Source organism: Thermobia domestica, chromosome 13 (assembly GCF_964235325.1).
Source record: "Thermobia domestica chromosome 13, izTheDome1.hap1.1, whole genome shotgun sequence".
Classification (NCBI taxonomy): domain Eukaryota; kingdom Metazoa; phylum Arthropoda; class Insecta; order Zygentoma; family Lepismatidae; genus Thermobia; species Thermobia domestica.
This window is the reverse complement of record NC_137466.1, coordinates 177,655,357-177,669,451: the sequence shown is the minus strand read 5'-3', so window position 1 is coordinate 177,669,451 and position 14,095 is coordinate 177,655,357. Positions and strand designations below refer to the sequence as shown.

The 14,095-nt window shown below is 34.7% G+C and overlaps 1 protein-coding gene across 1 annotated transcript in view; it reads left to right on the top strand.

The window, feature by feature from the left end:
* The window catches only part of Pink1 (PTEN-induced putative kinase 1), a 47,361-nt gene extending 33,904 nt beyond the window's left edge, over positions 1 to 13,457 (top strand). Inside the window, exons 6-9 of the mRNA XM_081736957.1 lie at positions 1,362 to 1,533; positions 3,289 to 3,528; positions 9,517 to 9,615; positions 12,322 to 13,457. Coding sequence (XP_081593083.1) covers positions 1,362 to 1,533; positions 3,289 to 3,528; positions 9,517 to 9,615; positions 12,322 to 12,498 — 688 coding nt within the window. The 3' untranslated portion in view covers positions 12,499 to 13,457. The remainder of the gene's footprint in view (positions 1 to 1,361; positions 1,534 to 3,288; positions 3,529 to 9,516; positions 9,616 to 12,321) is intronic.
* The last annotated feature ends 638 nt before the right edge of the window (positions 13,458 to 14,095 follow it).

Below are 14,095 nucleotides of genomic sequence, written 5' to 3'. Positions count from 1 at the left end.
TGGGGCGATATTTTCTCTTTGCCGTTTCAATCATCTCTACTACTTGAAAGTTAAAGTCGGGTGAGAATAAAGGGGTGAATTTACCCCAATTTAAAAAAATGTGTCCATGATAAATTTCGTAAAATGTCTGTAGTTTTTATGAAGCAACATACTTTGTTTGAAACTCAAGAATTACCCCTGGAAATTACAGAAAGTGGTGAATACACCTCATCTTGAAGAAAAGAAGTTGCGTACCTTTCGTAGATATTAGCAGTTTTCAACAAAAAAAAAAATAAAATAAAAAAAAAAAAAAAACTCCATTGCTTGGGGTTGAAATAAGTCAAGGATAATGGATGAAAGAGGAAATTTCATGCTTATAGGAAGTTCATATGTATACATATTATAAAAACTTTATTTTATACTTCTAATGTTAAGTTCGTTGCTGTAGCTTAGCCACTTAAAGTGACATTGTAAAATACATATACGTACGTATAGTGATTTCTATGAAACTTTAAGAGATGTATTGACAAAGGATCCTGATGTTGGTACAAAGTGGCCAGTGTTGAGAAATACAGAAGGCAGTTTACTTTGTGTATGTTTATCATCGGGAAGTTTCAGATTGACGTTTATTGTGATTGAGCATCTAGATTCGCAATTCCCAAAAGTATATTTTACCAAATAAAAGCATGGATGGCTGTAGCTATTGGCTTTCATAGCATTCTGTTGAAGAACAGTTGCAACTAGTCTTTAACGGTTGATAATTGTAAGTTGCAAAATTCATTTATCAATTGGTCTAAGCAGATAGGATAAAATAAACAATTATTTATGTGTTGAATTCATGACAATAAGTTAAGAATATAAAGAAGTTTTATACTATATACATTTCATATATTTTAAAAAAAAAGCTATTATTTTTATAACTTTTTTACTTGTTATGGACGCTTTATAGAATTCTATGTTTGTTTAATAAGATAATGAGATGTGGACTACCAGTTTTTTTTTTTTTTTTTGCTTTGTTTTGTTTTGTTTGTTTTAAAATAATAATATATCATTCTCTGTAATTTGGCCAATTTACAGTGGAACTGAAAGTGCCCAACAAAAAGTTTCACTGTGTGTATATTCCTGCTATGAGATTCGTGTGTTTCAACTATATATTTTAAAGGAATTACATTTATGTTACTTCTAAGCATTAATAGATTATAAGAAACTGGTACATTTTGTTTGGGTGTGTACTGTCTGTTCTTTTGTTAATGCATAATTATTAGTAATACAACAGCGAAGAAACATGGAATTTAATTTTACTCCAGGTGGTTTTACAAAATATACGCTTTGTTTTACAAATTTTAAAATACACTTCTCAAAACTATGAATTATTTTCCCAGGGATTTAAAGAGTGATAACATCGTGCTAGATTTATCTGAAGGAGATGACTGTCCTATGCTAGTAATAACAGACTTCGGTTGCTGTCTTGCGGACAGAGTACATGGGCTTTCACTTCCATATCATTCACCTGATACAGACAGAGGAGGAAATACAGCGTTAATGGCGCCAGAGGTAAAATGATTTTTTACCAAATTTCTTGCTTTGGTTTAATATAGTTTCAAGTCTATGCGAAACTTATCTTTAAATAGATATAAAGAAACCTTTTGAAAAAAGGTAAGTCTGATATATGTCTATATTCTGTGAAATTAAAGTAAGCAAAAAAGAAGAAAAAAATCCAGTTTGATTACTTTGTAAGCGAATATATTATTTATTACTTAACTCTCAACATAAAAAATTTATATATTATTTCTCAATGTATATGATATTCGTAATGCTTTGTGGTGGTTTCGAGTCTGTAGTGAAACATAATATTTTCTTAGTTCCGTATTCTAAATTACTACGAATTCTATAAGCAACTGTTACAAAATATGGATTTTCCCACTGTGCAGAATATTAAGACAAGGCAGAAAATTCTCAAGAAGGTTATCATAGCGAAATATACTGTAATGATTGGAACGCAGTTCTTTGAAATTCAGGGTAGTTTATAGTTTAAAACTACAGATTCTTTTGAAGAATCTGTAACATATAGATATCGCTGTTTAAATTAAGCATGAAAGAGTGTTCACAATGGTGAAATATCTTTTTAAATTCTAAGGTAAGTGTAGCTTCATAGCTGGCTAATAGATATAGGGGTAATATTACAAAAAGAAAAAAAATGTAAAGAAAACGAAATATACATTATTATTACTTTCTTCTTTGTAATAGGGACAAATTTCCTCGTGCTGAACCCGCAATAAGCCATAACTCTTCATACTTTTTTCTTAAATATGTTGCTATGTTTTCAACTTGCTGGAAGAGAAATGTTGATCCTCGCACCTGCTTTAAACGTTCTAATACCTAGAGTAAATTTCACCGTTTGTTTCTAAAAATATTAAGAATGCGATGTACAGAACAGTGAAAAAGCTAATACTTGCAAAGAAAGAAAAAAATCAAAATCAAAAGAAAGGATCAAGGTTAGTGTACAGTTACTAAAAAATGCAACTGAAACTAATGACTGCAAATATGTTAAGAAAAATCGCAAATTAAAAACGGAAGACTGTCTACCGTAGTAATAGTTCTGTTTCTTCTTCGTAAATCAGCAGTCATTTTGTTGGTCTGATGCCGTTTTCCACTCTTCCCTATCCTGAACCAGACTTATTCCCATCTACTTTTTCTTCCCTGCTTCTGGTACATCATCTGCTTCATGTGGTCCGCATATTTTTATCGCAGCATTTCTCTAGGTAACTTTCCTTCTGAAACTCTCTCCATAGCTAATAGGATGAATGTCCATCATCTTATCTTTTTTTCTCGAAATTCTTCAGTATATTCCTATTTTCTCTTACAATTTCCAATCCTCTTTCATTTGATACCTTATCTACCCATATAATTTAGCATCATTCTATTTCACCACATTTCGACGGCTTCCGTTCTGCTTTCCCTCTTCTCTAGAGAGTCCATACCTCACATTCATAGAATACCACACTCCATACATATGTTTTCGTAAGTTTCTTCTTGAGTTTTATGTCAATGTTTCCAGTTAGAAGCTTTTGTTTTTCTTCGAATGGCTTCTTGGTGTGAGCTATTCTGACTTTGACACCTATTACCATGTGTTTTTTACTTCGTAAATAACATGATTCTGTTGTGTTTAGAAGCAGTGAATTAAAATTAAAACAGAGAGATTGTTAGTTGTAAATTAGGAATGCAGACGTTTCGTAAAGTGGATTATTATGTAAGAGGTAGAACAAAATATGAACTGTAATTAGTTTCTAATTTAACCGTTTCATATAGGTGGTTTGTGCTGAACCAGGACCATTTACCAGCATTAATTACCACAACGCAGACGCATGGGCCGCTGGAGCGATAGCATATGAGATTTTTGGTATGAAAAATCCTTTCTACAATGCTGCAGAGAGTGAAAGACTGAGTAATAGAACTTACCAGGAGGATCAACTTCCCTCTCTTCCAGATGAAGTTCCACAGCTTTTCAAGAGGCTAGTAGCTGATCTGTTGCAGAGAAATCCTTCAAGGGTAAGGTGTACTTGAAATTTGACAGTTTTCTAATAGATCCAGATCAATCATTGTACCAGCTGTACTGCAAATAAAGGATGTCTCAGAAAGAACGCCGGATTTGCCGCTACTATAAATCGAATTTATTTATTTGAAAGAAGCAAACGAAACATACCATTCTCTTCAGATGTTGATGTTTAAACGTGAAACACAATATCGGTTAGATGATCCTCTGCTAACTCTACACGCGAACGCTCGGTCTATGAAATTAACCATCACACGCTCACACATTTCCCCATCAATTTCGTCGAGAGTACGTCTAACTTCTTGTTCGAGTTCTAACAGATTACGGGGTTTGTTCTGGTAAACTTGTGACTTAGCGTAACCCCATAGGAAAAAGTCACAAGATCGAAGTGGGTAGATTTGGTCTCCTCGTATTTGGATTAGTCTGTCCGGGAACTTCTCACGCAGCAGAGCGATTGTGTCTTCTGAAGTGTGGCAAGTTGCGCGGACTTGTTGGAACCATAAATTGTTGATGTTCACTTGATTCAAACTGAGCCAAAGGAAAGCAGTGAGCATTGCACGATAACGAACTTCATTCACCGTGACAGCCCTTCCTTGTTTATCTTCAAAATAGTAAGGACCGATTAAACCTCTCACACCAAACCGTAACTCGCTGAGGATGCATGCCTTTTTCGTAAATTTCTCTTGGGTTCTCTGATCGCCGTATTCGGCAATTACGCTTGTTCACAAAGCAGTTTAAATGGAAGTGAGCTTGATCTGAGAAAATCATGGGCTTTGTGAAACTATGACTCTCGTTCCCTTTCCAGGATCCATGGCACAAATTGCCATCATTTTCCATGATCCATTGGTTTAAGTTCCTGTGCTAATTGAACTCTGTACGGGTATAAGTTGAGATCTTTTGTTAAGATTCTGTGCATTGTTGCTGGATACGTGTGCGTTTCTTGAACACGACGGTAACATGATTTTCCCGGACTCACAATAACAGAATCACGCACAGCAACATTTGCCTCATTCCGGCCAATTCGAGGGCGTCCAAAGCGTTTGATATCTACTGGTAAACCGATTTGTTCAAATTTCTCGATCAACCTACGAACAATGGATTCATTTGGTGCACTGTTGTTCAAGAATCTTGACGAAGTACCCGAACAGTTTCCGCGAAACTTTCACCATCTTGTAGTGAGTTTTACTATCAGTATGTAATGCACCGCTATTTTTATCTGCACCATAGCGCATTGCATGATATTTAAATTGGCGATAAGCTTACTGGTCTGCATCACGTGATATAAATTTAGAATAGTATAAATTTTTCGAATCGTTAAAACAAACAAGTCTTGGAAGTTATAAGTTGAAAAGATTGATTTGAAATAATGAAATATCTTCAAAGTAAAGTTAATTAACCCTCTGTGCATGTGATTTGAGAGTTAGTAATAATATAAAAGGTAAAATATAAAATTAAGCAATGTTCAAGCAATTCAAAATTCTATGTTTACAGAGAAACCTGTTCAACACTTCAACTCTTCAGGACCTTAAATAGCCATTTACAAATTAAGTTTAGGATTATTATTACAACTGAATTTAATGTTGAAAGGTGAGATTATTACTTTTGCTGTACAAAATGCCATACAATGATGTTTCTTGTATGCAAGCTATTTTAATGTTTCTTAATGATTTTCTGAAAATGTGATTCAAAAGGGAGAGAGAAAATGATACTTAAATCATAAGATATTTTAAATATATAATCTGCAGTAGTTGCAGAATATATAACCAGCTGTATTCACATAAACTATAATAAATAAGATTTTATATGGTTTAATATTGTATGTGATTTTGTATAACATGTTTTGAAATTAATGAGAATTTTAGATTTCAGCATAATTGAAATTATTAAAATCTGTGTGCTACTTTATGTAATAAATTGATATTAAGGTTGGTTTCTTTTCTTACCTTGCATTGTGATTAGGCACAAATTCTTCAGGACGTTGTTTCTCATGTCACCTTTCACCTTAGACCTTCAGGAATTTTCCCGCAAGTAGAATGGCGACTGCGCAATGGGCCAACACTTCAAACGATTCCAACGTTTAGACTACCATTTAAATATTATTGTTGCGATATTATAATTCCTAAATAACAACGAGATGCGTCTATCTGAGAAGAATATATCCTAACAATAATAATTCTAATAAATTACTAGGATGTACACACACTCTGATGTAGTACATACAAGTTGATGCACTACAGTAAAATGGCGACTACAGCTAGAAGTCGCCAGAGTAGCACTACAAGTACTCGCTGTTCCGTATTGTATCTTGCCATGACGATACTCCACAAACACTGACCTGAAAAACAAAAGCACAATATCAAGAAACATATGACCTCAATGATCACTGATAGCAAAATATGCAAAAACAATGTAGAAAAAAAAAAAATTTTCAAATTTGGCATTCTTTTTGAGACATCTTTTATTACCATGTTAACAAAGAATGGTACCCTGATTATTTTGAACATAAGAACAGTGTAATTGTTTAGTTGTTTCTTTTCTAAAATAGAAAATAGTATTTTTAATGGAACAATAACATGCATATAAATAATAATAATAATAAAGTTCAAACACCATTACACCAAAACTTTTTTTTTTAAATTTTTTATTTGTGTAATGAATGTATATCCTATTAAATCCAGTAGCAACTTCGACAGTACAAAGGTACGTAAAAACATTCATATCTTACATTTACCGCAAACGTTTCAGCGATAAATTCTTGCCTTCTGGTGTATATTCTTTCATGAAGTCCTGCATTGCTTGAAGTAAAATACTTGAAGAATTCTCTTCTTTTGATGAATCTTCTTCCTGTTGACTTTATTAAAGGTAAATTTGAGCTTTATCAATGTTATCTTGGGCTCACCAACTGCAGTCTTCATCAAGTATATTTAATGAAACATACAAGATTCCGAATTTATTTCTACTACTGTTGAAACATTTGCCATTTCAATCTGATATAAATTTAACTATAGATAAATCTCTAGGACAAGAAAATTTAATAGTTGCTCAAAAGTAGATGTATTGCTATACGTATTCCACTAATGCAGTATGTACAGCCATGATTATTAATTAGTCGTACTTTTAAAATCTTTTCTTATTACCAAAATAAAATATTTTAATGCTTGTAGTAAAGATCTGTGAAAGCGAGAAGTTCTGCTTTGACGTAATTTCAGGTATGGACGAGAGTACACGTTCGTGGTTCGATAAATAACTATTTTTTAAAACTCAGTTACGAAAAAAATTTTTTTTCTTTTCTTCTTCTTTTTTTTTTTTTACATTCATTGAATGTGAACTCTACATTAGAGTAACAGAAAAAAAAAAAAATCAGATCGCGAGAGTCAGGAAAGAGAGCAGACTCGGCCCCAACCTCCTGCTTACTGTCCCATGCGTCATTAATTCAGCTGCCAGTTTTCTGTGCTGGTTAGTGACTTGAGAAATAATCAAAATCACAAGTTGGGTCGTGACACTGTTAGAACATGTGTCCGATGAAATTAGAGTTCCCGTCAGTCCAGACTCAGATATTTTCCCCCTCCACTTCAGTTTCATACCAACTGATGTTTGAATGTATATAAATAAATATTCACTGATACTGGTTGTTCTAGGCACCTCTATCGAAATATCTACTGTAGTGTATTATTCCTAATTATGCCTGAGTACTCGTGATTGAGGAATAAAGCATCAGAAACGGAAAATTGTGTCTGGTAGATCCATCTGTCAAGCGAAAATTGAGATCTGAGTTCTGTCATTTCAATGATAGAAGTTTGTGTTGTTCCTGAGTACGAAAGTAGTTAAATTATCTCAAATCTGTTTAATTCTTAATAAAAATACTAATTTTTGAGCTGATTTTACATCATCTTTTATATTTAAATTGAATTGTGTATTAAGGTTTAAATTGCTAATTATAGTGCGATTCAGAAGTCGCCGAACTCTCAGTTTAAAAAAGTAATAATTTAAAACGCGAAAATATTTGCGAGCACTGTTGCTTGCGATATTTGTTATGGATCTTGTAAAACCCTTTTCCATCACCAGACAGTAGTAGTGTTAAGTGCAACGGTTGTTCTAGAGTTGACAATAAATTAAGGACAAGGAAAAAAAATCAGTCTGCCATGAGACTTTTGCAAGAACAGTTATTTTTCGTAGAAGGGCATTTTGAACAAAATAGTATGAACATTACCTATAGAAAGAGTGATTCATTTACGATGAGCTGAATTTAAATGTGCCACTTCATCGTGGTTTATAGCTTGTCCGTACAGGGTTGGGATTTCATGCTAGTATATTTTAGTCAGGACACAGGCCTGGTAGTACACAGCATTGATTTCGACGTTTCGTTTCACTTTTCAGAGACGCAATTTGGTTTCGGGAAACTCTCTGCGCACTGGTGAAAGAACATGCTTCCGCTCTTAACGTCAACAGATCTGTATGTAATAGCACCACAGTCTGTGAGGTAAATCCACGCTTCATCAAAGGTAACAACAAACTTCCACCGAGCACCTGCAAGATGACGTTCATACAGCTTTGTGCAGTTCCTTTTTCGCTCAGCCACATGACACGGTTTTAGAGCATTCACATGCTCTTGCTAATGACCATGGGGCGTAAATCCCTGTGAAGATGTGGTTGATCGTTGCCTGCGATGTGCAGCATTTGTTGGCCATCGCATGCTGTGTAGAAGTATTTTCGGAAGTTGCCATACACCGAATCACACGCAATAGTGGCAGGGTGCTTGTCACGGGAGGCTGGTTTCTAGCTGCTCTTGTCGATGTAGGGAGCCCAGTATCTATACCGCATATTTCTGTATAATACAGTTCACCATGGCACAACCCACACGAAAATTACGCACTTTACACATTTCTATGATGCGCAACACCGTGAACTTAGCGTCGGAAAGGACCAAGTGGACCCTTCCCTGAATCTGTTCAGTTTCAGCGGCATCAGACTACGTTCAGCCACACTGCTCTACTACGTGACTAATGAGATACTGTTGCTTCCGTCGTGCCAGTCTCACGGCGATAGATTGCATATGCACGGTATAGTTGCACATTGACTTCGGCTCTATACAAATGAATCAACCTTTGTATATCTCTTAGCAGCTGTCACCTGATATTTCTATCCGGGGCTAAACAATGTATAGTGTAATGTAAAACGCGAGATAGGCTTAGAAGCACCAGACCATCCACAATTTCTACGCGCCAAATTCTGTGGGATCAATTTTGCTCGACATTAAATTCATATATATTTGCTGATCACTCAGATCATGCCTATCCTTGAGAGAGTTGAATGGACGTGTTGGTTCCAGTAAGACGACACGAATATCCATAGGCTACATCGAATACAATCATGGAGCTGCTTTGCGAATTCTTGCAAGAATGACTGATACCAAAAGGTTTGTGCCCTCTTGCTCACATGATTTAGGTTCACCAGATGTTTATTTATGCGGTTATTTGAAGAATACGGTATACCACAGAAATTCCACAATCATACAAGATTTGCAGTAGTACATAATCAGACCGAGTGATATCCGAGCTAACAGAAAAGGGTTGCGCCAACGTGTATCGCCGGGTCAGTTTGAGCCTTGAGGTTATTTGGAGCATCTTTTGCGAAAGAAATATGTGGCCTTTGTAGTCAAAATAAAAGTAAAGTGTATTCATGAAAAAGTAGGTTCAAATTTTGTGCATCACTATTTTCTTTGGCTATCTAGATAATTTCAATTCGAGTTCGGGGACTTTACAATCGCTATGTATATATTACCCAGTGCATGTTCTTGGTTTATTCAGATGGAGCAGAGTTTTATGGTATATTTTTCTTATAGTACAGAAAATAGTTTAACTTCAAAGAACACCAACTTTTTTTGTTCACTCATTTCAAATATGTTAACAAAGGAGCATGTATAAGTTGAATATGTTCTTTTGCTGGAGACTCCGCATTGTGAAATTGTTTCGATTTATTTTCAGCGTTTGAGTGCAGAACTTGCAGCAACGATCTGTCAGTTGTTCCTCTGGGCTCCAAGTTCGTGGCTGAGTCCTGCAGTACAGTTGCCGTCCAGTACGGAGGTAAAGTATTTTCAAAAGTTTCCGGAAAATTGTATTCATCCAGTAGAAAATTGTTCGGGAGTTAAGAATTTAAAACGGACAAAATATTACAAAAACTTACATAACAATAAAATGTAATTAGATCATCAATAAAATGAAAAATACTTATGGTACATGAGTTTTTCATGTTCAGTCAGGGGTAACTTTTATCCATTGATGGTAATTTATTTTTGAAGTCTGTTCCTTTCATAACGTAATGTTATGACTAACTTTATTGTGCATGAGTATTTAAGAATGTGATATTGTTCCTACTCTGTTCTCCAATCACTTGATGAAGATAACAGGGTTCCCACATTCTGGAAAATCAGGGAAATGAAAACATGTCAGGGGAATCATGCCTTTTGGGTAAAATGCCATGGAAAGTCAGGGAACGTAAATGTGCAAGTATAGCATTCTCTTTTTCAGTTCAACATTGTTCCTCTCGATTAGTTGTACAGATTGACATGTAGAAGAGAGCCAAGATGATACAGCATTTCCATGATGACAGTGATATAGTGTTGCTATTTCGTGCTAAGGGAGAGAGAGAAAGTGAGTGAGTGAGTGAGAGAAATTAAAAAAGAGATGATTCAAAAAGTATATAATTTGTTCGGTAACCTGCCTTGTGGAACGCAAACTGAAACAATCCAATGTATGTGATTGGAACTGATTCATTAGCATGGACACGAACTTTATTTGGTTATTTCGTTGGTACATCATAACGCGAATGAAGAAGTTTCATACTGTGTACACATCTCCTGCCATAACGTTTGATTGGTCGGAATCCAAATACTTCAAATGATTGTGCAAATCGTGTGCAGTTCTTCGGCATATTCTCAACGATTAAATCTTTGCCATCCGTCATCCAACTTCCAATGGACAATTTGTCTGTGAATGGACCCCAGTGATCAAGCAGTAGCAAGCTCAAACCATCAGGCTTCGCCATGGGAAAGAATACGATAGGTCACTAGGAGGCACAATCGTGCATTTAACGTTGAATCTCTCGAAAAGTTCTCAATCATACAGGAATTTTATTAACTTGTTGTAATAAGCATGAATTGCTTCTTTTAAATGTAATGCTTAGTTTCTCTGCAGGCTTGTACTCTCTCCCGAACTTCCCTCGTCAGTGGAGGGCGGGTTCTTAGTCAATAAGACACTTACTAGAAAACCAAACCGAAAATTCTCTGGTAGCATTCTCTGATGCTATTATGTACTATGGAGGTGTAGAATCTGTTCCTGTTTATCGAAGAATGCTTCTCTCAATGTGTTCAGCTTGGAAACGCTATGATGAATATCTTAAACAGAAACGAATCAAAAGTGCAAAAGAAAGTAAAATCAGAGATGAAAAAAGAAAACTAAATGCTGAAGTCAAGAAATTGGAAGCAACGAAGAAATATATGGAATTATGTTACAAACAAGAATAAGACGCTCTTGTAGAACAAATTCAAGAACTGAAAGCAAAACAGAATTCTGTTTAAAAATATAAATGTGAGGATTAACATGTCTCAGAATTCGCAATATTAGGACTGGTAGTGGGCCACGGTGGCCCAGTGGTAAACCTCTGATTCGTGGGGTCCTTGGTTCGATCCCTGCTCGCGCTAGTTGAACTTTGTGATGGACAAACACCGTGTGCGTGGGTTTTCTCGGGGTTGTCCTGTTTCCTCCCACTTTCTTCATTCCACTATTTCATTCATTTCTCATCATCACCGTCTCCTTTAGCCTAGACGGTTTAACCGTGGAACGTAAAATTTAGATTGCATTTAATTTCATTTTAGGACTGATAGTAATAAGTCGCAGGGAGAGTTGGTAATATATTTTGACTTCATGTTATACTATATATATATATATTTTCAAGCAAAAATGTTTAATTTGTAATGTCAAGATGTGTGATACTGTATCATACATATATTATTAAATACTTACATGATAAATTTTGTGTAAATAACCATTACTCATATTGAACATGACAAATATGTAAATGGTAATTAAAGAAGTGTGTTGGACGGGCACGAGGATGGAGGAGGCCGTTAAAAAAAATAAGTTACCCAGTATTTTTCCATTTACATTCAAGAATTTGTCAGGGAAAACAAAAATTTGTGTTAGGGAAAGTCAGGAAAATCGACCTTCACTTTTTTTTTTTTTTTTTTTTTTTTTTTTACCCTGGATAAACACAGAAGACCCACAACTCTCACACTTATTTCTCAGTTTTTAACACTGCATCACATCACAGATATATTGAAAATAAGTTGGCCAATTAAATAAGTTTTTACCGTATTGAACCATGTAATTTTATTTCAAGACCCAATGACTTTTGTTGCAATTTAATGTTAGATAAATAGGTATGTGAATTTCTGAATCTCCCGTAAAAACTTTTCCTACATATACCATGACAATGCCGTCAATTGTCAGCGGAAATTCGACGTTTTACATATTTTCGAACAATATACAGTTGAGTACAGAGGAAAAAAGTTAGTAACTTGTGAATTCATTGAAATTGTGTAGTTAATCTTTATGGATTTCATGCTGATTTTTGGTGTATATATGATTAAGGAATGTTAAACTCCAAACAAAAACAAACTTATCTTCCTTGAAATGAAACTGCGTCATATCAATATTAGCAAGAAGTCATGATCTAATGCAATCGAAAATGTTTGTTTTAATTTGTTATATGTTTATTTACTTTGCTATTAGATTCTTCAGTGGATTCTGTGTTTGACAACGAAAGTCTTGTGCGAGGGAAGATTGGCTGAACAACAACTGGGAGGACGAAGAACCTATCCGGAATATCAGCTGATTGCAAGTTTCTTGCGAAGAATCAAGTTGTATCAAGTCAGAGATGCTCTTTATTGGATGCACTACAAGTATTAACAATCTCATTTGACGTTTGTTCTTTAATAGAAACAAATACCAATCTTTTGTTCCTTGCATTGTTTATGTACGTACATGAATATGTATTGTGGCACTGAAAAATCTACTGTTATTACTTTTGTTTACTTAACTAAATGCAACCACTTTCATTGTATAGTAGCGCAAGATAGTGGTATTCCTTAGTCCAGTAATCTAGTGGATCGAGGAAGACAGTATTTTTTTATGTTGCTGTATAAAACATGGTATCTGGTAATAGGTACGAGATTGAACTTTTCTTTTTGTAGATCCAATGTAAGAATATTTGTTGCAGTTCTAAAGTGTGGTTTAGATAATCATACAAATATATATTGAAAGGTAGGAAAGACCTTTCTTGCATGTTAAGACATGTTTTGTGCTTTTGTTTAGCTCATTGCTAATGCAATGCGCTTTAACAGGTGCTGTTGTGCTACTTATGTATTGTCCAGTGCTAATTAATTTTAGCTCTGAGATTTATTTTATTTCCTATCTACCCAACAGCACTTACATGTATGTAAAATTTAAAATTATTTCTGGTTGATGGTTGTAAGCTCTGTGCCTTTATCAGCGTGATAAGTTACAAATCTAGCTCTATGTCCGTACTTAACATAGTACTGTTAAAAAAATATTTTCAATAGATACATCTCATCAGGTATATATTTATTTGAATTCAGTATTTTTAATTCGACTAGTTTCATTCTCTGAATATATTAGTTTATAAGTATACCTGTAGTGGTAATGGAAAGTTTCATTGTTATGTCTACCAGTTCAGCCATTCATTGATCTTTAGACTTAGATGATTGTATAAAATAAAGGCTATTTTCGGTGAAATACACCTTCCTGAAAACTGTCGCAGGTTGCAGAGAAACTGTCATTTGAGATATGTAAGTAATCTTGTACATATGTATAGCAAACTAATGTATTAAAAAGAGTAATTATCTTAATATTTGTTATATATTACGGTACATCATTATAATAATTACTCACAAATCGGTATACTTAGTTTTTATTTTCGTGTGGTTCAGCATATCCATGCTTGACGCAAAGAGATATCTTCAGCACGGTCCCATTCATTCATTTTTCCATACAGTTTCAGTTTATATTTTGATACGCTCTTCTTATATTTAAACTAATAAATACAAAAAGCTGAAATTTTGTTCCATGTAAATATTCACGGGAGGATATTGTCTGATATACTCTTAAATACCATCTGACTAAGAATGTTGCCAACCAAAAATAAAAGTATTTTTCCAAATGACACTACGTTAGGTTATTACATATTTCAAATTTACATGTAGAATGAAAGCTTAAAATTGTACATGCCAGTATCACAAATATTGGAAAACAACCAAATTTTGGATGGTTGTACAACAGTAATTACGCAAGTAGCAAGGACGAAGTAACATACATTCAAAGTACCTTAGTGTCAAATGCTACATTCGTCATATAATGTGAGCTCCTTCGTGGCTAAGCGATTAGCGTACGTGTCTTTGGCGCGGAAGACTCGGGTTCGATTCCCGACGGGAGCTTATGTGATTCGGATTCCATGTTAATTAGTAGGTCCACGTCTCATATAGCCTCG